We start from the raw sequence: 26,769 nt of genomic DNA on the forward strand, positions 1-26,769 counted from the left end.
GAATTTTTAGGTCTCCAATTTGGGATACTTCTGCATGCTCTGCCAGATGTTGTTTGCAGAACTCCTCTCAAGTGAGGTTCTCAGTATTGAGGATACAAGTTTGGAAAATCTGATTTCTCTCTTTCCTCTGGTGTAATTCCTCTAACAGTAGGGGAGAAAAAAGCAATACCTACTTATCAAGGGTGTTGCAAAGGATAATGTACTACTGGGGTGATGTTTTTAAAATTAATCTATTAGGGCCTTTTATTTAAATTTCTTTAAAAAGTATGTTACCTTTTTAACCATGCCTTGTACTTTCTATTCATATAAATGCAATTAATAAACAGACAAACACATCGAATATTGCATATGGAAGAGGCACCTTTCTGTATAGTTATTACTCTTCAAACTACTGGGTTTGTTTAGTAGTACTAGTCTCTGAATGTTTAGACAAGTTTTTTAGGGCCAGGTAAAAGTATAGGGACCAGGTCCTCATCTGGTATAAATCACTGTAGCTCCATTTAGTCTATGGAGTTATTTAGATTCATACCAACACAGGATCTGTCTCTTTAATCTTTACTGAGAACACCAGATTGATTAAACAGCTTCCAGATGTCCACTAGCACATTGATAAAATCATCACATTATCAAATGCACCAAATCCTGCCATAACAGACTATTCTGAAGAAACAAAACAAAACATAGATACTTTCATGCCAGCTCCTAACTACATTTAGTAACACGGAAGCAACCATAAGCCATCTGACATTTCAGCTCGGCAAGCAAAGCTTTACGTTGCTTGCTTTTCCGACTGCTTATTTTTACTGCAAGACAGTCAGGTCTACCTGATAATACAATCGCTTTTTCCTGTGCAAACCACCAGTATATAATTGCAGAGCTTTAGGAAAACATCATTTTGATGATTATCATCAGAATTACATTTTGGTTTGACTATTGCTCTTTGGTTTGCATCTGGTTTCTGTGGGACTACATGAATATCGCTGGTCCTGTCGCACTAAAATAGATAAATGGTTTATTGTTGTAATTCTCTGGAGCTAATATGACTTTAGAAAACATTCAATAGAATTTTTGCAAGATGCATGCTGTCTCTCAAAGACATAAAAATTGATTCCCTCTTACATAATAATTATTAAATACTTCAGAGCAATATTTCACAGTAACTACTCCAGGAAATCTATATATAGATCTTTTTTTTTTTTTTTTTTTTTTTTTGAGGGGGCCAAGACAGAGAGAGGCATGGTCAGGAGAGGTTTTGGAGGGTAATTGTTTTTTTTTTTTGATACTGCCTCTACTCCTGCAACTTGGCAGTGCAGGAAGTACCCATGAGCATAGTTCTCTTTTGCCCAAAGAGCCAGCTTAAGCCTACTTATCATTTATATCCCACTTAAACACTCAAAATAAGGCTGAAATGGTGCTTATTTGCTGTGTTCATAGGTCTTGTGCCAGTGAGGTGATGAATGTTACCCTGTGAGCACAGAGATCTATATTCTTAAATGATTGTCAGTCAGGTAGACTACATCATTAAAGAAGACTGGATAAATCCAATAACATTTTCCTCCCTACCCTTCAGATAGTCTAGGTTATTTGTGGGATTTGTTGCCAAGTTATTAAATTCATAGCTCACTCTTATGCAGGCCAACTCATTGGCTGCTACATGGTGCAATGCAACCTCTGAAAAAATGCCACCAGATTGTCTCTTGCATGTCATTTGCTCCAATTCAGCACCTTTAACAGCTCTGATCCCTCATTCAGGACTTTAGAAGATGAAGCGCTATATTCAGCAAAAGACAAAGGCACTTTTACATATCAGGTGTTGCAGCATCTAACATTCAGGCACCTGGTCCCCAGGGTGGAATTTAAAACTGTATGTGAGGCACAAAAGCTCCCTACAAACTGTGTAAAGAAACTTCTGCATCTAAGAATGCATGCATCCTGGATAGCTGCCCAGCCAGCACGCTGGGTTGGGACTTGCTCCCTCGGTATAGTGTGTCGCTATGGCATTGTAGTGGCTAAAATAACCATGCACCACATGGATAGCACAGTACAGGCTGTTACTGCATTATCATTTAGTACTTCCAAAAGGAAGTACTAAATGATGGTGCAGTAACAATGTCACCATAGGGGCACATGTAGACACGCCCAACATAGACTATGCATACTGCTAATGGTCTGTATTCCATCCCGTGCATTAAGTCAGTGTAAGGTCTGCCAAGAGTTTTTTTTTTGAAGAGGAGCAAGGTTAATTTCATCCCCTAATTGCTGTTTTACTAAGGCTTTGTGTTGGAGGGTAAATTTCATTCTACCTGGTTACGATGTTTTATTGCCAAGTCCCTAATAAATCCCCATAAATACAATATTAAGACTGTATTATAAGCATTACCTTACCTTACGTTACCTTAGGATTCATTTTAATTAGCACTGTATATACTGGAATGACAAATTATTATGAATAATAATTAGCACTTACTTTTTTTAATCAATTATAAGAAATTTGATAATAACAACAAGCTAAGTTACTAACTGTTATCCTGCAATTTCAGGCACAGCCCTGGACACTGAGAGCTGTGTAATCTGCAGCATCTCCAGTTCTTCCTTAGAACTGCATTATTTTTTACCCTAATGCTTGACCAATGCTCAGAGGACCAAGAGTCAGTGGATGTGTAGTCCTGCTTGTTTCTGCACACCCACTCACTAAAATCCGATAGCAACATAGTGCTTCAAAGGAGCGGTGAGGGAAGGTTCTTGTTTCCTATTTTTTCCCTGTGATAGCCTGTAGTTCAAGTCATAATCTAATGCAAACTCATTTACATTCTACAGTACAGGGAGCTTTGGAGTTAATTAATTTTGATAGTCTTTACATACCATAGTATTTACGTATTGTCTTTTGCTTCTTACGCTTAAGTGTGGATTTCTCCAAAGCAAACAGTCCAACTAACTTTCTCAAAAACTCTGAAAAAATGTATCTACTGACATAGTTATTGCTAAGTAGCTCAAATCCAGAATGTAAAAAAAAAATGCAATGTCTCAACATGTTTTAATCATTAGATCCACTCATTTGTCAAGAGGGGAAACTACCCTTTATGTAAAACTTAATCCATAAAAGTGGGAGTCCTGTTCTCTTGGGCCCGTTGTCAAACCAGAAAACGAAGTGCTTATTTGTTAAGCACAGTGCTTCTCTCTTAGCATTCTGTAGGGGAAACCTATACATAACTGGAAGAAAGTTAATCCAAGCCATGTTGGCTTTGCTCCATAATGAAATACAGAAGCTTTTTCACAATTGGGAAATGATCAAAACTTAACCAAGAAACAAATTTTGCTGACACTTGGATCAGTGAGCCAAGAACACAATTCACCTGCTCATTTAAAAACATTGGAATAGAAAAGAAAAATTGCTTATAAAAAAAATATTTCTGAAAATGTGAAGTAGTGACCGAATAAACCATAAAAACTTGGAGTAGGCAACTAGTATTTTGAATGAAGTGTTTGGTTATAAAGAAGGAGGTATAGTTATTCAATAATAAACAATGAATTAGTTAAAGAATGTAAAAATAATGACAGTGGGGTCTATCACAGTTGGTCACTTAGTGGGGGATAGAGGAAAATGCAGTTAACATTGAATTTAAATAAAAGGAAATCCAAAGAGCTTGCTAACTAAAGTCTGATCGTGCCTTTGTTACTACAGTGTGTGTGCAGGGGAGGTGGGGGAAATGCAGAGGTGCAGCACTCCTGGGGAAGTATTTCGAGGTAAGTAAAACCTACAGCAATCTCCAGGTATACCACTCACTTGACCTCCCCTACTTGATTCTCTCTGGGTACAGACTCGTAAAGGCAAGCAGAACAGTGATGCTGCGTCCCTTTGGAGAGTACAGAGGGAGACCCTAACTGTTAGGACTGGAAATGTGCCTGGTTTTCATCTGGACTAAGTAAAGAGAAGGAGGAAAATTCTCTACACCTTTTCTCATGCACATCTGTACGAAGGCCAGCTACAATAGCACAGGCGACGCATCAGGGGGCATGTACCCCCCCGAGATTGGCTCTTGCTGGCCAGGGAGTGGGGAGCACTGGCCCCACTCCCCCTCCACCACACCACCCCCAGGAAGGGCTGGCTGTGCTTCTGGTTTTGCTGCCGGTGTTTCCGGGGTCGGTGATTGGCCGCTGGGGGACCTGCTCCCAGTCGGTGATTGGCTGCTGGTACCTCCCAGAGTCATAAGGCACTAGTCACCCATGTATAAAAGGGTGAAGAATAAATTGAGTGGCACATAAAGGACCTTTCATTTATGAGCTGTAGTGAGGTATGTTCTTATTAGCTAATCAGTGCCGGTCGTGACTGGCTCTGGTGTGCAGCGAAAGCAGGAAGATGAAAGAGCCCCCAAATTCCTGTGTAGCATGTAGGGCCCTTGAGAAATGCACTGCTTGTGTTCAGGAGGGTATAGGAATGGTTTCTGACATTCTGAAGAGGCCATAGGGAGGTGGGGTTTGGGCTCTGCCTTAGCCTACTCTGATTTTTAGGCATGGAGACCATAAGAAGGGACATTCCATACCGCACCTGCCTAAAGCAAAGTGCCTCCCAGCGCAGCATCTAGAAGAGTGTAACTTTGCACTGACCCTACATCTTCCCTAGCCAGTGCCGTAGCAACGAAGTTCGGTGCCCAGGGTTAAGCCTGCAGCGACAGCCCACCCTCACCGCGTGCACAGATCCAGGGGGCACATGCCTCCATGCTTGCCTGGGAATGCACACAGAGGTAGGAGCTGCCCTTCCCCTGTCCTTGTGCCCCACCAAATAAGTCGCTCATGGCTCCGTCCCATGTCCCACCCCAGCTGGGCAGTGCCTGTTGGTGCTCCTTTGCTTCAATGCCTGGGGTGGTCGCCCTGCTCACCCCCCTCCTTGCTATGGCACTGTCCCTAGCCCACCATTTCTTCAAATTACTGTATGGAGTAAGGAGAATAGCACCTTACTGCAGAATCAAGCCTTCTATTCAGCAAGAAAGCAAAGCAAAACAAAAAACACTTGTCTTCCTATTCAAAGGTCGTGTTAAAAGAGAACTGAGTACCACTACATATACGAGACAACACACCAGAGGATAAAGTGGAGCGACATGACAAATGCTACGTTTTCTCCAGTCATTTACACCGATCCAAGCTGGTGCAAATTTTTTCCAGTGAGTAGTGCATTTTCTCTGTTCAGGTGTAAATGTCTCTACAAGCTGCAAGGAAAGGGAGAATCAAGCTCTTCATTTCTATACATTTGCATATTATTAAAAAACACCAGCAAATGAAAAGGAAACAGTTTAAATAAGAGAGAGGATTCACCAAAAGTTTAATAGGTGGAAACTGACTTCATCTGCCTTCACACCTCTGTTAAGGTTTTTTGTCCACTACCATAAATGTTGGGAATGAAGGATCATGTTCTAATACCATACTGGGGGTTTTTTCACCCATTCAGTTTGTAGTAATAACATGTGGTAACAGTCATTTAAAAATGTATGTTCAGTTGATGAAAAAAAATCTAATGCTTGCTGGTATTTTTAATGGCTGGATAATTAAGTGTACTTTGTTTGAAAACACTGAACTAAATTATTCAGTGCAAAAATAGGTTACAGTGCCAGTCAACATAGCGATATTCATCATTACGACTCTACCATAGTGATTATTTGTGTTATTGATAAAACACTTCCAGAATATAATGAAAAGGTTTGCATAATGTAACGGCAACTAAGAGCTGCAATTCTGAAATGGATTAAAACAAGCTATTTAGACTCAGCAGTACTATCACAGTTTGGCTGTTACAAGACTAAAGACTTGACAGAACCCCTTCAAACAAAATTAGTATAACATCCATTCTATAGTAAAATGAACAGTATAAGGAATGGTTAATAGTTCTGGCTTGGACTTATTTAATCCAGATGTTCTACATAACAATTTTAGAGGGTGCTGTTTTAGAACAAAAAAAAAAAAATCCTGTTGAATCATGACTCTGTCTAAAGTGTTACTAGGCATAGCTAATAGCAATTAAACTTGGTCAATGATGTATTGAAAACATATGCTATTATAAATTAGAAATTATGTGGCCTTACATATACCTTTTAACTTTATTTATGCAAATGCATTACATGTCTTGTTCTAACTGCTGATGAAGCTGAAATTTGGGTGCACATTTAACTTGGTGTGACTGATAGACCAGGCATTGCTTAGCATTTTTATTTGCCTTCTAAGGAAACATGTCAAATGTTATTCTGAGTCTCCCTACAGCAATGCAGTCAACAAGCATTTTCATGTAAATAATTTGCATTATTAGGCTGTTTTAATCTGTTTTAACTTCAGAAGGAATAAAGTACCCTGTTCTTGAATGTTAACATTTTTCACAGTCATTTCAGCATGCTAATTGTCTGCCAATTTAAAAAAAAACAACTTAAAAATATAACTATAGACATGTAATATATGCATTGCGTTTAAATTAATACAAAATCCCATATGGTAGAGAACATTCCAAATTATCAATACATTTGTTTAAAATAGATTCTGTCATCTGATCTACAGAAGTATGGGTTGAAACATCAAGCAACTTGCACAGCATTTTTGTGTATTCATCTTACACTAACCTTTACTATGAAAAAGCATTTTACTGGAGACTCTTATAACACGGTGGCTATTTAGAATAAATTAAGGTATTGAGAAATTTCCAACAGATTAAGCCTAGCAAAAATCTTTTCAAATTAGATAGCACTTGCTTTATAATTTAAACTAAGATCCTTAATCTCTGCTCTATACTCCATACAGAGAGGAAACTAAATATGAATTACTTGCAATTATACGTGTTGATTGTAACCATGGGAGTGTAAAGAGGAATCTACAGCAAATGCAAAAGTGCCAAGAGCCAGATTCTGCAAATCTTTCACTGATTAGAACCTAGTCCTACTGATTTCAATGTGCTCCTTCTAAAATACATCTCAGGGTGAGTAAGGGTCACAGATAACCTGCCCTGAAATCTGAGCGTGCATTTTGTGAATGCGTTGTTTGCCAGACCTGTGGCCAAGCACACGAGAAAAGCAGTGTACAGCCTGAGGCTGAGGATAAATTTCTGCACCAGTGCTGTACAAGATTTGGCCTGAAGTCAGCAAGCTGTAACCAAAACATGAACGTGGTCCTTTAGGTGGCATCTTCACTTCTAAACCACTTTCAAAACTCCAGTTGCTATAGCAACCTGATGCCTCCCCCCCCCCCCCTTTTTCCAAAGGAGATTTTTTTCACGTCATTTCAAAACTTTAATCACCATAACAACCTCATCTGGCTCTTTACAGCATAGCAACTTCTTTTGTTTTTATACTTGATGTTGTGTGTCTGGTATTAATACCGGATCCACTCCCCCCCTCCCCACCCCCTTTATCTCTCTGGAAGTGACAAAAAGCATTGCCCTGAAATCATATGGAAAGAAAGCATCTCAAAGGGAAGATGAACACTTGGAGAGTAAGTGCACCTACAATGGTAGCATAAGAGTGAAATTGTAGCCATGATGGTCCAGAAATTATACAAGAGGTAAGGCTTTCTTAGTATGCTAGCTTTGATAGTTGGTCCAATAAAGGATATCTACCCTAAGAAAGCCTTGCCTCCTGCTTCACTCCCTCCCCCTTATTTCAATACAATCAGAGCAGAGAGAAAGACAGAGGAGAAGTTTAACATCGTTTCAAAGGAACTTTTGCAATGCATTGTCTTGCAATGGAAGTTGTCAAGTTCCACAACTAGGTTAGCATAGACATATAGGGAGAGACATCCATTCCTCACTACTCTTCTACTCTGCCTTTGGGCTTCTTGCATTCCCTGTCCCACCCTCCCCGCCATAGATTTTGCACCACAAAGAAAAGGTTTGGAAATCCCATGGTGAGTGGCTAAAGACCCTGCTTACACATTACATATATTACACAATTAACTGGTGAATCAGGCAATAAATGCAGACTGGCTACATGTGCAAAGGATGCCAGACCTCACATGCAAAGTACCAATCATGCAACTACCTGGCAAATTGTGCGCGTGGCCGGACTACATTTATTGCATAAAGGAAGCTGGGCCATGTGTGCAAGGTAACAATTACACAACATGTGAATCATGCAATAAATGTAGACCAGACACATGTGCAAAGCAACGGTCACACAACTGGTGAACTGAGCAGTAAATGTAGACCAGACGCATGTGAAAAGTAAGTCACACAGCTAAATGGTGAACCGTGTAATAAAGGCAGATGAGCCACATGTGCAAAGTAATGCAACTGGTGAATTGCACAGTAAATGTAGACCAGACACATGTGCACAGGAATCCTGGCCACACATGCAAAGTGACAGGCACAGTTGGTGAATTGGGCACTAAATGTAGACTGGCCACATGTGCAAAGTAACAATAACACAACTAACTGATAAATTGTGCAATATATGTAGACCCACCATGTGGGCAAAGGGAACCTGGGCCTTGTGTGCAAAGTAACACAACTAGTGAAGTGCGCAATAAATTTAGACCGGACACACAAAGGCAGCCTGGCCACGTGTGCAAAGTAATGGTCACACAACTGCTGAATCAGGCAATAAATGTAGACTGGCCACATGCACAAAGTAACAATCGCACAACTAACTAGTGAATCACGCAATATATGTAGGCTGACCACATGTGCAAAGGAAGCTGGGCTGTATGTGGAAACTAACACAGCTGGTGAACTGTGCAATAAATATAGACTGGACACATGAGCAAAGGAACAATCACACAACTAACTGATGATGACCTGCATAGTGAATGCAGACTGGCCATGTGTGCCAAGGAAGCCTGGCAGTGCGTGTAAAGTAACACAACTGCTGAACTGCGCAATAAATGTGGGCTGCACACATGCACGAAGGAACGATTGCACAACTAACTGGTGAGCTGTGCAATAAATGTGGCCTAGACATATGCACAAAGGCACGCTCACACAGCTAACTGGTGAGCTGCGCAATAAGTGCAGATGGGCCACGAGTGCAAAGTGACACAACGGCGGAACCGTGCAATAAAGGTGGACCCGACACATGCACAAAAGAACCATTGCGCAACTCCTGGATGCCCCGCGCAATAAAGGCAGACCAACCGACTGACCACGCGTGCCAAGGAAGTGGGGCCGTGCGTGCAAAGTGAACCCAACTGCTGAACTGCGCAGTCAACACGCGTGCAGAGGAACCATGGCGCAAGTCACTGCAGTGAGCACCGACAGGCCCCCTGCACAGGACAGGACCGCTCCTGCCACCCCGCGGTCCCGCTCTGCGCAGCGCCAGGCAGGCACGGCGTGGGCCCCGCGGGGCGCAGGGGAGCAGCAGCCCGAGACTCACCGATGGTGGAGACGACGGTGGCCACGAAGTAGAAAGCCCCCGGGAAGTCCCAGCGGGGCCGCAGCGCCTCGGCGCGGATGCCGGCGGCCATGGCGGCCTCGTAGCTGCGCAGGAAGGCGCGCAGCTCGGGCAGGCTGATGTTGAAGAGGCGGCTGAAGTCGGTGAGGGTCCGGTTCCAGCGGCGCTGCGCCGCCGCCTCGGACGGGCGCTCCAGCGCCGAGAACACGCTGGCGCCGGCCGTCAGATAGGCGGCGATCAGCGCCGCCAGCAGCACGAAGCGCCCCGTGTCCTCGGCGCAGCGGCAGCAGCAGCGGCCCCGGCGGGGCGGCGCCGGCCCCCGCCTCATGGGGGGCTGCCTCCCTCCCTCCCCGCCTGCTCCCTGCCCGGCCCCTCAGCCGCCCCGCGCCGCCCGCCGCCCGCCGCCGCCTCCCCGCCCCGCGCCGCCGCAGCCCCGCGCTGCCCCGCGCCGCCGGGGCGGGGGCGGCTCCTCCGCCGCCAGCCCCAAGTTTGGCGCCCGCCCCGTCCGGGCGCACCTCCTCCTTCAGCACCGCGGACAGCGCCTCCCGCCCCGCTCCGCCCCGGCGCCGCCAGGGCTCGCTCGCACGGCCGCCTCCCCGCCCTGCCCGCGCACGGGCCCGCTCCCCGCGCGGTGCGGCTGCGGCGTGTCCGCCGAGGGGCGCCTGGGCAGGCGGGGCGGTGGCAGCTGCACGTGTGTCCGCGGACAGGTGCGTTCACGCGTGCTCACTGGCAGGACTTGATGCTCACCTACGCGCGTGTGCATTTACAGGCGCATCTTCCTCTGCCCGTTTACACGTGCAACTTTTGCATGTGTTCATTTACAGGTGCATCTTCATATGCCCATTTACATCTGCATCTTTTGCATGTGTTCGTTTACACGTGCATCTTCACATGGCCATTTATAGCTGCCTTTTTTGCATGTGTTAATTAACAGGTGCATCTTCATATGCCCATTTACATGTGCAACTTTTGCATGTGTTTGTTTACACGTGCATCTTCATATGCCCATTTACATCTGCATCTTTTACAAATGCATCTTCATATGCCCATTTGTGAGTGTGAATGTGCATCTAGGTGTGTACTTATTTACAGACACACTTATATGTGTTCATTTACAGGTGTTGATGCACACCTATGTATGTGATCATGTACATGTGCTTTCACACATGCTCTGATAGGCACCTGCACATGTATTTATCTACAGGTGTATTCACATGTGTTGATTTATGTGTGCTGATGTGCAGCTACGTATGTATTTATTTACATGCATTGATGTGCACCTACACCAGTTACATGTGCATCTGCATATGCTCATTTACATGTGTTCACGTGCATCTACATATGTATTTATGTACATAAATACACAAGCTTGCAGAAAAGGACAGTTTTCTTGCCATTTTCCAGCTGGTCTAATAAAAGGTATCATTTTGGAACCAAGGGTTCTAGTTTTTTGTATATATTTATTTACATATGCATTTATGTGTGTTCATTTACATGTGTTGATCCATTCATTTACATGCATGGATAGGCATCTACATATGTATTCACATATGTTCATTTACACATAACAACGTGCATTTACATATTTTATTTTCATACCTATTTACATGTGCTCATTTACATGCATGGATGAGCATCTATGTACAGAGGTATCCACATATGTATTCATTTACATATGAATTTACACATGTTTAGTTAGTCACCTGTATCAATTTTTATTTATGCATGTATTTGTTTACATGTGTATTTACACATTTGTTTACATGTGTTGATATGTATTTACATATTTATTTACATATGGATTTACCTGTGTTCATTTACATGTATTGATATGTTTCCTAGACTGACACCAGTTTCTCTCAGACAGAAAAACCACCCTGAGAAAGATAGCCTGTTCAGGGATGGTTTCCAGTGTAAGGGGGGGGGGGCATTGATTAATCCACCCACTTATTGGACAGTTAATTTCTTCACATCTTTGCTACAGGATCATGAGTTCCCATTTATGAAGTATGCAGTGTTAAGCCTGGGGCAATGCCAGCCCCTCTTGGTTCAGTATTAGGACTGACTTTCCATTCAATTGGTTTCATTGAAAGAATTAGGACTTTCCCAAAGCTGAGGGATGTTTATTTTTTCCTGCTGTTTGTCCACAACAAGACTGATGTCCCACACTTATCCAGGAAGTCACCCAGGGCACTGCAGTCATTTTTACAGTGGTGAAGGATGTAATTGAAATTGTAACATTTATCATCAAAAAAAGGGCTTGGAAACCTACTCAAATGTGAATGCTGCTAAAGGGACAGGAATGACACAACCGTGTCATTTACTCCCTATCCTCCAAACACATTTACACCAGGCTAATAGTGAACATAGGACTAGTCCCAAATGTTTATATGCTACTGGGCCACTCCCATGTAGAAGTATTCACAGGGTCTGGACCTAGATGTGGAAGTGCAGGGATCAGTTCACAGCAATGTCAGAGTTTTCTGGGAGGGTTATTAATCTCCATTTTGGTTTGTTGTTCAGTTTTACTTTTTGCTATCTGCATGTTCACTATCTACATAGAATCACTTGATGTCCTTCCAGATGAGTAATGATGTCTGGGCCATTACCACAGCACTTCCTAAGGCATCATTTCCACACACCTATGTAATCTGAGTGATGAGTAACGTAGTCTGAGTGTTTTCTCATCGGCTCCAAAGCTCCATACCAGAGCTTAATTATCCTCAGGGCACATACATCTGGAGCATACACAGAAGCTGAGCTTTTGCCTGTTTCAAACCAGAAATATTCATGCTCATCAGGAAAGAAGTATGCGACTTGAGCTTTGTACCTGTGCTTCTAAAAAAACATTCCTAGAGCCAATAAGCACTTAAAGAACAAACACAGAAGTTAAAAGGCTTGCATACTAAATGAGCCTGTTGTTCTGAAGTGGAATATGATCTCTTTGAAGTCAATGGCAAAATTCATGATGATTTTAGGATGGCATTCAAATATTTGAGCAATAGTTACTATATTGCAGTAATTTTTAGAGAGATTGATCAGGAATCACATCCTCCTTGTTTTAAGCACCCTGTGTGTATAATTTTTAAACAGTCCTTGTTCCCCCAAGAGCTTACAATCCAATATATATATTACTGCAGAAACATTGAAGTCATGGTTTCAGAGTTAGGGTTGGCTGATTACATGAATGTGAAAGGAGTGAAGAATATACTGTGTGCTCCCTAATTATGGCATTTTGGGCATAGAATTACTTTTCTAAGAATTTACAAGTAAACTCAATTAATTAAAATGGGTGCTTTCAGGTCTTCAGTCCTTTGTGTCAAGTCATCTTTTGTCCTAAATAATAATATTAATAAGAAAATTATGCACTTTTCAAATAGCTCTTGTCATGAAAGCTCATTGGAATACAGTGTTTTGAATGAATTTGAAGATGTATTAATTGATGAAGTGTTATTAATTTAATGGTCATTTTTTGCCATTATTTTTCATGGGTCAAGTTTTCTTCTTCAGCAGACAGAAGGAAAATTCCATGGAGAATGGGCCTATTTCAAATGGCATTTAGGAAAGATAGTGACTTTCTATGTTCCTAGCCCTGTGGATTCTACTCACAGTCCTGCCTCTAAATTTCTGAGACCTTGAATATGTTGTAGTTGTATTCTTTCTCAGTATCCTTATCTGTAAAACAAGAATGGCAATCTGAGATTTACAGGGGTATTGTAATTATTAATGTTGTGAGAAGCTTTAAAATCCTAAGAGGAAAATTGTTATATAAGTTCAAGGTTTTAATATTATTAAGTGTCTAGGAAGCATTTCAGTACTCTCCATTTCTGTCTTTAGACATTTTTTTTCTTTTTATTTCTGAGCCTGGAACTAACATATTTTTGACTGAATGATAATAAATGATATTGTTTACAGGCCACTTCACATGGGAGGGCAAACAGAGCCGAGTGGCAGCATGCATGGTTGGTGGGACACGTATGCCAAGGCCATAATCCACAGGGGCAGAGGAGAATTAATATCAAACAGGTAAAGAAATATCACTCCCTAGCAGAAAAACATGTTAGATTAGAGTGACTTCAGAAAAAGAAAAATATATATATAACAGGAGGAACAACAAGTGAAGATAAAAGTAAGAGAAAAAGATTTCATCTGTCATATGTAGATGCAGAGTAACTCGGAAGTTTGGGCAGGGACCTTCACCAGCCACACAATATGTGTGGCATATCCCATTAGCTGCAACAAGCCATAAAGTAGCCTTCAAACAAGTAGAGCTTGTCAGTAAATCCTGAACTCAGCAGCTGGGGAAAAAAGAGGGGCCAATGGACACTGAAATGAAAGAGGAAAGCATCCAGAGTCTGATCCAAAGCCTACTGAAATCAATTGAAAGATTAATTTGAGTAGTTTAGCACAATACCCCTAATAAGCAACAGTGTAGAATGGATGGGCCTTGACAGTTCAATGTCAATATAGCTGTGGCTAAAGCAACAAAAAGGTGGGAGCAAGGAGAAGCAATTGAATACTTGCAGCTTGGAGATAAATGGGCTGCAGTCATGTGGCACCCATAAAAATATGTCAAAGTATAGCAAAGGAGTCAACTGTTTCTGTAGTAGTGCCAGCAGGGGCTGAGACAATAGAAAGTATTTCATTTAAGACAATGGCACCAGAAATCAGGTCACTGGTGCCAAGGGCATTGCACAGAGCCAGGTAGTGATTTCATTTTCCATTGGTATAAATCCACAGTAGTGTCACTGACTTCACTGAGGAGATTAGAGACTGGTCCCTAAATGCCATACCACTATAAATAAGAAGGGAACTCAGGTCTAGTGAGTATGCCAAAAACACGGAAAACTAAGGGTTCAAACCTGAAGGTTCCCAGTAGCTTTACCTCCCAGGAGAGACAGTGAACCCAATTTTGCCAACCTGGTCTTCTCCCATGAGTCATGCTGATGACATTCAATGAAATTATTTGCATGATGTTTCTGTTACCCCAGTCTACTGCTCTGTCTACCCTTAATGGTGCCTGCAAATAAGGGTCGGTGGAACTGGTTGCAGGCTTGGCTAACATAACGGGGTCTATTAGAATATTTTCTACTGCTTCTGCGGTGTCCTCTGGAAGGGATACAGCTTGGTTTGCCTCACTTACTTGCTCCTGTTCACAGGCAGCAAACCCAGAAATGTATCAGTGAAATACCCTTTTGTCTCTGGAGTACTGAAGAGTACCGTTGTGGGGATGCCTCTGGGAGTAGCTCCAGCAGTGTGACTTCAAGTTTAATGCTTGTGAGTATAAGTGGTTGGACAGATCAAGCTTAGGAGCATGCCTTCCCGAGAGCACTGTAAATGCAGCATAAGTAAACCTTCACAGGCAATTATGGCTCATGCTTTTAGAGTCAGATTTCCTAGGTTCAGTCCTTGCTGCAGATAACCAACCCCTCTTCCCACAGAAATAAGGCATAATATTTACTGGATCAGGCCACTTAGAAACAGGAGATTGTCAGTAACCTGCATGATCAGGTAACCAATGTGAAGCATACTGAATAACTCTGGAAGTTACTATATCCTGATTCCTAAGCATTAGATTTTTGAGGCTTGCCAAGAATTGTCAGTTTTGACAATACCCTTAAATAATACTTCTTATTTAATCAAAGGCTTGAGATTGAAATTGTTTTGCAAATAGCTCATCCTATTGTTCAGCCTGTTGTGGAGTTGATTGAAATTTCCATAAATATTTCATTATTTTATGTGAAAAAAGATCATTTTTTCCCATAAAAAGCTACAGAAAGACGATGTCTGGTTTTTTTCAAGCAACTCCACAGAGAGTGAAATTTTCCTGATTTTAATCATCCATTTGTAAATGATGTTGACTTAAATATGTAGCACAACTCCCTTTTTGTAAGTTCTGCACCCCAAATTCTTTAAAAAAATCCCAAGGTTCCTACTGAGATCTTACTCCCGTCAAAGCCAAGCATTCAGACCTTTAAACACACAGCATTCACCACATTCTTTTTTTTAAATGATGAAAACTTTAAGTTACTTGGGCATAGGACTATTTTACTTGGTCATTTGATTAGGTGACTAATACTTCCAGGCGATGGGCCAAAATATTATGATGATTCTAAACCATTTGCATCAGAACAGATGTTTTATAAAGTGGGCAATCAATTGCAAATTCAGTGCTTACTTTTCAGGCCAATAAATGTTGATGTTCAGAAGAAGTTGGTACCTGCTTATTGTGTTTATTATGCTATAACAGTATGATATATTCATATAACAGGCGATTTCCATTAATGTCACTGCAGTTAAGCATCAATATGCTGACAAGAATGTACAGCCCAATGATAATACAGAATGAAAAAATAGTTTATGCATTGTTGTCTATACCATAATTTGGCAATACAGTGGAGGTATTTAAATAACCATTTGATTATTAAAACTCAAGCCTGTTGTTATGCTAAAATCTGAACTGCAACATAAACACAATAAGGCCCACTTTTCTGTGCTTATATGAGCATGTCAGCCATTTTGCATTTCAGGAGACCAGGATTCATTAAAGCAATTATTTTTATAATCAAACAGCAGTGTTTACATTCATAACTTTATTGTTTAGACTGAGGCATATGCAAAGAAAGGAGATAAATTTATTAGAAGTGTATTTAAACTGCTACCTGGAAACAGGTCGTAACATAGAACATCATATTCCATTGTTAAGGGAAATCATTCTGGATGTGTATACACATGTGCAGTAACCAAAATTACAGCGCAGTATGGGCGCACATCTACACGTGCACTCCCATACTTTGCAGTAAATATGGTGACTTATGCCAACTTGAGCATAAATTTGATACCTGCATTAGATACTGCATTAGATACTGATTAATCACTGTGCAGTAACACATGTGTAGACACCTTACTGCCCACTAATACTGTGTGTGTGGACTGACTTGGGACTAACTTTAGTCCCAAGTCAGTCCACACATAGTGTTAATGTGCTTTAATGCCTGCATATGTAGATGCCGGCCTATTCCACTTACTGTGCAGTAATTTACTGCACAGTAAATTTAAGCTGGCATAAATGCATGTATAGACAGACATGCCTCCTGTATAGTATTTTAAAACTTAAAATACACATTCATTGTTAATTCCTCATGTGGAACAGCATCAACATTTTCAGTTCCCCTTTTTTTTGTTGGTTTAAGAAAACATGAAATCACCATTTGGGACCTAGTTACAGAATGCATTCTCTAGCTAGCACTTGTGTTGACTTCAACAAGAGTTGTAATGGGTGGGATGGCCTCGTTCTGGAGGGGCAAGGGATCTGTGCTTGGACCCATGCTCTTTAACATATTTATTAATGACTTGGATGAGGGGGTGGAAAGCTCAATGGTTAAGTTTGCAGCTGATACTATGCTGTGGGGAAATGCGAGCACATCAGAGGATAGGGTAAAGATCCAGGATGATCTTGACAGACTGGATTTATGGGTGGAACAGAATCAGATGAGGTTTAACAGGGAGAAGTGCAGAGTTCTTCATCTGGGTAAGAAGAACCTTCAGCATAACTACATGATGGGTGTTGGCACACTGGCTGACACAGCATCTGAATGGGACCCGGGGGCCACAATCAGCCATTAGGTGAACATGAGTCCACAGTGCGATGAGGTTGCTAGAAGGGCAAATAGAACTCTGGTGTGTATCAGTTGACGTGTTGCAATAGATCCAGGGAGGTGCTTCTCCCTCTCTATTCAGTGTTGGTGAGGCCACAGTTGGAGTACTGTGTCCAGTTCTGGGCACTGCACTTCAGGAAGGATAAGCTCTAGAGTGGATAAGCTCTAGAGTGTACAAAGGAGGGCCACCCATATCATTAGGGGCCTGGAGGATAGGCCGTATGAGTAGAGACTCTGGGAACTGGGCCTGTGCAGTCTGAGTAAGAGAAGACTGAGAGTTGACTTGATAGCTGCCTAAAAGTATGTTATGGGTGAGCATCAAGATAGAATCATCGAATCATTGGGTCAAGCCCTCTGCAGAGCATGAAAGACATCTGGGATCAGGTGACCCCAGCCAGGTGATGGTCCAGTGTTCTCTTGAAGACCTCTAGAGTAGGTGATTGCACCACCTCTGGGGGGAGCTTGTTCCATAGTCTGGATACCCTAGCTGTGAAGAAGTTTTTCCTAATGTTCAGCCAGAAACGATTTTCCAGGAGTTTGTGGCTGTTGTTTTTAGGTTTCCCCCAGGGCACCCTGGTGAACAGTTGCTCACCGAGCCCTGGATGTATGCCTCTGGTATAGTGGTAAGCCACAATCAGGTCCCTTCTCAGCCTTCTTTTCTTAAGGCTGAAGAGTCCGAGATCCCTCAGCCTGTCCTCATATGGCTTGCCATGCAAGTCTCTGATCATATGGGTGGCCCTTCTCTGGACCCTCTCAAGCTTTAGCACATCCTTGTTGAAGTGCAGCACCCTGAACTGGATACAATACTCCAGCTGTGGCCGCACCAATGTTGAGTAAAGCAGGAGAATCACTTCTTTGGTTCTACTGGAGATGCATTGATTGATGCATGCCAGAGTTTTATTGGCCCTAGCGGTTACTGCGTTGCAGTGCCAGCTCATATTTATGCTGGGGTTTATTGTTGCCTCCAGATCCCTTTCATTCGTAGTGCTGGTCAGGTTGCCCAGCCTATAGGTGTGCTGGGGATTCTTCCTTCCCAGATGCAGCACTTTGCATTTCTCTACATTGAACCTCATTTGGTTCCATTCTGCCCAACATGCCAGCCTGTCTAGGCCTTGTATCTGCAGCCTATCTGTGGGTGTGTCTGCACAACACCATATCTTGGTGTCATCCGTGAACTTGGCCAATGGGCTTTTCACCCCCTCATCCAGGTCGTTGATGAAGATGTTGAACAGCACTGGGCCAAGTACTGACCCCTTGGGGTACGCCACTGTCCACATCTCACCAGGATGACACCAATCCATTCATTTGGACTCCCTGCGTCCTACCCCGCAACCAGTTTTGCACCCACTTGACAGTCCTGCAGTTGAGCCCAATAACTTCCAGTTTTCTGATCAGTACCTCATGAGATACCAGGTCAAAGGCTTTCTGGAAGTCAGGGTATATGATGCCAACCGCTTTTCCTGAGTCACCTGATCATAGAAAGAAATGAGGTTGGTCAGACAAGACCTGCCTGCAATGAAGCCATGCTGGCTGTCATTCAGTATCATGCCTTCTGCAAGTTTGTCACATATAGCCTCTTTGATGAATGCTTCTAGTATTTTCCCTGGAATAGAAATTAGGCTAATTGGCCTGTAGTTTCCCAGGTCCTCACACTTCTCCTTCTTGAAGATGGGCACACCATTGGCCCTCTTCCAGTCCTCTGGGATTTCTCCAGAGGCCCATGACTTTTGAAAGACTTTTGCCAGGGGCTCTGCGATTACTTTGGCCAACTCTTGCAGAACTCTTGGGTGGAGTTCATCTGATCTTTCTGATTTATATACGTCTAATTTCTTTAATTGCCAGTTTTATGGCAATCGTGGAAATGGTGTCAATCCCACCCTGCTCATTTTGTGCCCTGCTTGGCGTGTTGTTCCCCTTGGTCTCGTGAAAGACCAAGGCAAACTAGTCATTTAGGAGTTCCATTTTTTCCTGAGTGGTAGTGACCAGGTATCCTGAGGCATTGAGTAGCGGCCCCACACTCACACTAGTTTTCCTTTTACTCCCTATGTAGCAAAAGAAGGACTTCTTGTTGTCCTTGATTCTTGTAGCTAGTTTTAGTTCAGTTTCTGCCTTAGCTTGCCTAATCTGGTTTCTACAAGTGCTCGCCATTGTCAAGTAGTCTTCCTTAGAGGCTGTCCCAAGCTTCCATTGTTTGTATGCCTCTTTCTTTTTCTGTAAGAGGGCTGCAACTTCCCTGCTTAGCCAAGAGGGGTTTTTGACCCTTCTGCTACTTTTTCTTCATAAGGGAATGGATTTTCTCTGAGCCTTAAGGATTGTGTCCTTAAGGAATAACCATTCTTCTCATGCTCCCTTTACCTGTGGTCCTTGGTCTCTCAGGGCATTCTCTACTAGTGACCTGACCTTATTAAAATTTGCATTTTTTAAGTCTAAGACTTAGAGCTCAGTATCTGTTTTGTCAGCCTTGCAACAGGCCGTGAACATAATGATTTCATGGTCACTATTATCTAGGCTACCTTCTATGTTTAAGTTAGTCACTGTCACAACCCAAGGGTGTGATTTTTGTTTTGTGTGTGCTTTGGCACCACTGAATTATTTTCCCGCCAATTTGTAGCTTTCTTTGCAGTGTGCATTTCTTCTTTGCAGCATAGAGATGCATGGTGCAAAGAGTTCCCGCCATTTGTATTATAATTCGAGCCCCATTATTGGCTTGCGTGAAATTATTCACATGTGGCGGCTAGTGATTGGCTTGCTAGCCGTATAAAAGGCTTGAGTGGTTTCTGCCCAAGTTGGAGGACTCCAGGAACACCAGGAGGAGGAGACTTCACGCTGTGTGAAGATCTCTAAGCGCTGCGGAGCCTATCGGACCCAGCGCATTTCAAGCAGACAACAGAGGTCTGATCAGCCTCTAGCCTCTCCCCGTCGCCATTCACAATCCTCGATGTATCCCTCTCCCTGCGCGCAAAAGGATCCACGGAGCCTCGACAACTCCATGGGCGTGATCCGAATATTGTCTGAGTCCTCAAACGAGGATTTAAGCGGAGCTGTGCCTGGGAAACTGTCTAGCCTACACCGCGACCATCTTCGGTGTAAGTAAACAATCTTGAATTAACCATTACGAGTCCGTGCCTAATTCTAGCGTGCCGCCTATTTTCTTCGACCCAGCGTGCCCGGGCTGCTGGCCACAGCCCGCACAGCGCGAAAAAGGGCCCGGATCGCTCCTGGCCCGCAGTCACCAGGTCATCCCCTTTGGCCAGGACCAGGTCAAGAAGTGATCCAGGGGAGCAAGTCTTCAAGAAGGCACCTAAAGGGAGGATTAAAACCAATGGGCACAAGCTAATAGAGGGAAAATTTAGGCTGGACATAAGAAAAAACTTTTTTTCTGGAAGGGTTACCAGAATCTGGAACACACTGCCAGCAGAGGTGGTACAGCTGCCATCCTTGGACGGGTTCAAGATGAGACTGGATAAGCACCTCGTTGAGTTTGTTTAAGTCCAATAACTTCCTGTCCATGGCAGGGGACCAGACTTGATGATCTTGCAGGTCCCTTCTGGTCCTTCAGTTCTATGATTCTGTGAGATTAAGGACTGAATAGCCAGACTGTATGTTTTACCTCAAACTTCACTCAAATTCTCATTGACTTCAATGGGAACCTTTGTTGAGCAGAAACTGAGATACAACTTCAAGATTAAGCCCTGTTTTAATCCTTGTATTGATATGGAATTGTCTCAGAATATACCCGTAGCTGTACTGTACCATTCCCACCTCAAACACTGCATTTATTTCGAAGTTACTATACAGAGTCATACCCCTACTTGTAAGCAGTAATGGATAAGAGATGTGTTTAACGATTATGCAGGTATTTTTGAATAATCATGCACACTTATTTCTCTCCCACACTTTATACAAGTGTTGATCCTGGCTGTAAGTAATCAAAACTGCATACATTGATAAAAACATTGTTAGCATATTGATAACATATAACAAACACTGTAACCTTTTATCATTTATGTATTGCTGTATAACTGCAAAATCATGCCTATGGCCTCTTGGCCCAACTGTCCCAAGAGTCCCAAAGGTGCAAAGAACTAGCATGCTAATATACTTGCTAACCCTGTTACCATAAAATAGATCAAGAGCGTTGGGCAGGGGAAAGAGCAAATCTATGGGCTCAGGGATGTTAAAGAGGTCAGAAAGTCCGGGTTACTGGTGAGTTGGGTGCACACCAGAGATGAGGCCGGCTCCCAAATCTTTGAGTGCTAAATCTTGCCTAATTATTGCCTTCCAAGCTTCTTTATTTCCTGGGCCTCTGTGAAACAGTCTAAGATATCCAGCCTTTTTCCTAGCAGCACCTCCCCTATAAAAGTACCTTTAGACACATACTGGAAGGAAGAAGAGAAATAGATATCTGAGGCATCATCCACTGTGTCCTGTTGCCCCAGGAGGAAAGTTGAAGGATGACTGACAAGAAGCCAGTGTCTATTAATTTCTTATTCTCTATGCTCTATGCTAAAGTGCTGAATGTATTAGTGCTAATAACATTTATTTAGGGAGTCTAAACTGTCTCCTAAATATTTAATCATTTAAAGGGGTGAATTCAGTAAGGCATCAGCTGGTTTAGCTAGCCAGCAAGCAATTGACATCCATTAAGCAACAAAATCTTAGTATTTTGTTTATTTGACCACCACTGCACATGGAGCAGATGTTTTCAATGAGCTGTCTTTTTCTTTACAGTTGATTTAAAAGCCCAGCAACCTACTTCCATTACCATTTACATAAAGTAATAATCCTCTCCTTTTCTTTCTCTTTACTGCTCCTTGTTAAAAACAAAACACAGAGCAATTTTTTTCTCTGAATGAATCAGTGCTTATAAGGAATAAATGGCATAGCTGCTGGTCTGTGCCATCAAAGCAACCAGAGCACTGATGACATTCTAGACAGGTGCATCAATCACAACCCTCTCTAGGTAAATCATTCAAGTTACAAAGTTACAACTTTGGATGTTTCCATACAGCCGTGATTTTTTGTTAACCTCCTTATAGCAAGGGGTAGAACAAAACAGGGAATCTTGTACCACATAGAAAAAAAGGGGGGAAGATGTGACTAGTCATTCTAATTATTATCTCAGATGTTCCTAATGCAGGTTTTTGTCCTCAAAGTGTTTATTTGTGATTTGAAGGAGAAGACTGGACTGATAAGATGAGCTGGCTAGCTATATTCTCTTTGAGTTATCTGTATTAGCACCATCTTTTCCAGGGAAGGGAAAATGAGTGTTTCAGGTTAATTGCTAAGATACTCATTCCTGCTTCAAGTTAAATATGCCTCCTTGTAGCAGATAGGGTAGTATGTGACTTGCGCTGAATCTTGAACTGTTGGTGTTTTATCAGATGGCTGAGATACACATAATGCCCGGTCATTCTGTCACTAGAATGTTTGAACTTTCATGGATGTAGGGCACATGCAGTTAATAAGATGATATTGCCTTCTTTGCATACCCCCAACTTCCAGGCAAGTCAATGGCAATAAATGGGAATTAACAGTATGAACGTTTTGGAAATCTGTGCCCAAAACTGATAGAAAAGTCCATTAAACCAGACCAGTGGTTCTCAACCATTTTAGGGTCAAAACACCGTTAGTATACTCAGAAAACACCCAGCATCCTTACTGAGAATCACTAAACTAGACTGTCCAAGACAGAAACCCTGCTAACAAAAGTTATAACATTTTTAATAGAAAAATTATGTCCCAGCATACCAGTAATATTCTGGCAATATGTTCCTAATTTTAAAGATTTCTGCACTGTTTTCTGCTATTTTATAAACAGCAACCAAGGGATTCTTTCCCCAAGCTATGAAGTAGTTTATTTGTGCTTTCTCATGCGCTGAGAGAGAATAATCTTGTTAACTGTACAGCCTCTACAATTAAATTCAGTTTAAGCGTGATGAGTAGCTGCTTTCCAAAGGCTTGAGCCTCCTGTGAGAAGCTGAGCATTGCCTGAGAGGTTCTGTGTGCCCTCCTTTGTCACAGACATCAATGGGAAATGAGGGTGCTTAGTACCTTGCAAAATTGCGCCTATATTTCTAACACCCAATATCAGCTCTAACTCTTTTGAAGCATGAAACTTTACATTTCATGGGTTGACCCTTCTACCCTGATGGATTAGGTTTCCCCTTCATTCATTTTGCTAATGCATTTTGCATTATTGAATTGCACAGGGAAATTTCCCTTCCCAGTGACAAGACATGCAAGGTATTTTTAATAAGTTTTAATACTAGTAAGATCCCACACTATTCTGAACATTCATTGAGAGGGAAATGGCTCCATAATATTAATGGGAAGCTGCTAAACATACATTCTGCACACAACTCACAGCTTGAATAATTCATTTAGAATAACAGTTGCACCCTCAGCTTCTTCAGGAGTCTTACCTCATCTCCCTTTGTAGAGCACAACCAGCCCCAAAAAAGCTTGGCACCCAGCAGGTCCCTTACTGATGTGCCTGGATCTTCCAAAATTAAAAAAAAAGACAGGATTCCCTTTTAGGCAACAAAAGTGCTCAGCAGACAGCTATTCCCATGGAGAACCATGGTGGGGCTGGGCATTTCTGAAAGTCAGGCCACTCTACTTGGGTGCCAGAATGGTAGTTACTGGCTGGTGTGCTCCTCTGAATGTACTCACAATGGCATGAGGCCCATGACATGGCTGGGACAATTCTTGTCTTTCGGCTACTCTGAGTTGGATGGGGCAGGTGAGGGAGTGAGGGAGTAAAGAAAGAGGTCACATGCCGCCACCTAAGAGCAGCCTACAGACAAAACCTGTTGCAGCTAGAGAGCTGCATACCCACAGGCTATGCAGCAGTAGCCATGACCTTCCCAGTGCACCAAGGAGTTAGGAAAGCCATTCCTACCCAAGATTCCCAGGGAGTAGTTGTCTCCACTTTCCTCACACACTGAGCTATGCCTGATGGACACTTGTATGATTGTGCCTGGAAGTTAGAGAGAAAGGAAAATGGAAGAGAAAAATCAAATTACAGCTGGTTGAATGACATCGCAGTCGAAATTGTAGCAGCACTTTCATCTTGAGAGCTGTTCATAAATATTCATCGTTTCACAGATTTAAAAGCTGGAAAGAGGGACCATTGCAACAGCTAGTGTTACCTCCTATATAACTTCATATATATGTATGCTACCCCATTATTTGATGTGTTTTAATCCAGATGTCTTATTTATGCCCATATATCCCTGTTTTCCTCTAACAATGCCCAATATGGGAAGTGTGGCTCACTTTCTGAGTTATTTCCCTATGTCTGTGCACTTGTTTGACATACAGTACAATAGTAGCCCAAGCAGCAGCAGGCTGTTTGACAAAATCTTGAAATCTAGCAAGCAGTTCCCTGAGGGAACGGATAGAGACCTGCCACTCACCCATTAGCCTTGCATCCAGCTGAGAAACTGCTACTACCACTGTTCCAGGCAAGCCTTAAATGAGTGCCATCCATTGAAATCGGTGTGGAGGAGTGGCATGACAAACAGGTCTCAAGGTCCAAACTAGGAAATGCTGGGAAAAGCTGGCATTTTAAGTCACTAATTAATTATTGCTATTATTATTTTTTTCAGGGAACAGATCTGTCATCTGTGCAGAAATCAGTTGGGATCTGTAGGTGGGAGGGCAAGGGAAGAGTAGTACAGGTATGCTTGATTTTAGAGATGGAGTTTGTTAAGCCCTGCTGGAAAATGGAGGGGAAAAGAAGAACATTATCCTTTACAAGCACCAGTTGAATGTATATCCCACTCTTCCTTTGATGACATGCTGAAGCAAGAGAGGACATATGTTAAAGCAACAATACGTTTAAAAAAAATTCCAGCTTGGCATTTTGGATTCATTTAAAGAAGTAGCTTTTCTCTCCAGATGAGATTTGCTAAGCATTTGCAGCCCTGTAAAAGATGTTTTATGCATGAAGGGGAACAACAGAAATAAGAGAATTGCCAAACCATTAAGTATATGAAACGGTGGCAGGAAAGACATGCACAACTGCATTCAAGGATAGTTTGAGTCAAATCTGGAGAAAGCTTTAAATAGAGAGGGAGAGAGAAAAATACACACATGGATGGACCATGATTACAGCCCTGATTCTGATCAATTTTACTGTGATCTAAATCAACTGACTTCAATGGATTTACTCCCAGTTGACATTGGAGTGACCGATGTCAGAATGGAGCTCTTTGGGCTTGATTCTCAGCTGTGCCAGAATCTCTCATGGTGCACCAGAGAGGATAAAGAACAAAGGTGATGTTATATGACCTTTCCATCCTTCTGCTTTTAGATATGACTGGCTGAAATGGTTTGAAGAATCTGCCTACCAGCCATGGATGACTGGAGTCCTGCAGCTCTGGCCATACTTCCTTGTACCACCAGCACAGATAGGCAGTGGAAACTGAGTAAGTAGGACAGCTACACCAGATTTATGCCACTGCCATTCTCCTACTGACGCCAATTTTCCATTTTCTTTTCTCTACTGGAAAATGGGTAAAAGGATAGTGCAAGGACAGCATACATCTTATAGATTCATAGATTCATAGATGTTAGGGTTGGAAGGGACCTCAATAGATCATCGAGTCCGACCCCCTGCATAAGCAGGAAAGAGTGCTGGGTCTAGATGACCCCAGCTAGATACTCATCTAACCTCCTCTTGAAGACCCCCAGGATAGGGGAGAGCACCACCTCCCTTGGGAGCCCGTTCCAGACCTTGGCCACTCGAACTGTGAAGAAGTTCTTCCTAATGCTCTCTGCTAGCTTGTGGCCATTGTTTCTTGTAACCCCCGGGGGTGCCTTGGTGAATAAATACTCACCAATTCCCTTCTGTGCCCCCGTGATGAACTTATAGGCAGCCACAAGATCACCTCTCAACCTTCTCTTGCGGAGGCTGAAAAGATCCAGTTTCTCTAGTCTCTCCTCGTAGGGCTTGGTCTGCAGGCCCTTGACCATACGAGTTGCCCTTCTCTGGACCCTCTCCAGGTTATCCGCATCCTTCTTGAAGTGTGGCGCCCAGAATTGCACGCAGTACTCCAACTGCGGTTTGACCAGCGCCCTATAGAGGGGAAGTATCACCTCCCTGGACCTATTCGTCATGCATCTGCTGATGCACGATAAAGTGCCATTGGCTTTTCTGATGGCTTCGTCACACTGCCAGCTCATGTTCATCTTGGAGTCCACTAGGACTCCAAGATCCCTTTCCACCTCTGTGCCACCCAGCAGGTCATTCCCTAGGCTGTAGGTGTGCTGGACATTTTTCCTCCGTAGGTGCAGCACTTTGCATTTCTCCTTGTTGAACTGCATCCTGTTGTTTTCTGCCCACTTGTCCAACCTATCCAGGTCTGCCTGCAGCTGTTCCCTGCCCTCTGGCGTGTCCACTTCTCCCCATAGCTTTGTGTCATCTGCAAACTTGGACAGAGTACATTTGACTCCCTCGTCCAAGTCACTGATGAAGACATTAAAGAGTATCGGTCCAAGGACCGAGCCCTGTGGGACCCCACTGCCCACACCCTTCCAGGTCGAGACTGACCCATCTACCACGACTCTCTGGGTGCGACCCACTAGCCAATTCGCCACCCACCGGACTGTGTAGTCATCCACATCACAGCCTCTTAGCTTGTTCACCAGTATGGGGTGGGATACCGTATCGAAGGCCTTCCTGAAGTCTAATATGGGGTGGGATACCGTATCGAAGGCCTTCCTGAAGTCTAAATCTTGTTGCTGAC

At 42.9% G+C, this 26,769-nt stretch overlaps 1 protein-coding gene across 1 annotated transcript in view; it reads right to left on the minus strand.

Annotated features, from left to right (window-relative positions):
• Nucleotides 1-9,694, minus strand: part of KCNK12 (potassium two pore domain channel subfamily K member 12) — a 53,159-nt gene extending 43,465 nt beyond the window's left edge. Inside the window, exon 1 of the mRNA XM_006273922.3 lies at nt 9,339-9,694. Coding sequence (XP_006273984.1) covers nt 9,339-9,684 — 346 coding nt within the window. The 5' untranslated portion in view covers nt 9,685-9,694. The remainder of the gene's footprint in view (nt 1-9,338) is intronic.
• Nucleotides 9,695-26,769: the final 17,075 nt, after the last annotated feature.

This window comes from Alligator mississippiensis, chromosome 1 (assembly GCF_030867095.1).
Source record: "Alligator mississippiensis isolate rAllMis1 chromosome 1, rAllMis1, whole genome shotgun sequence".
Lineage (NCBI taxonomy): Eukaryota > Metazoa > Chordata > Crocodylia > Alligatoridae > Alligator > Alligator mississippiensis.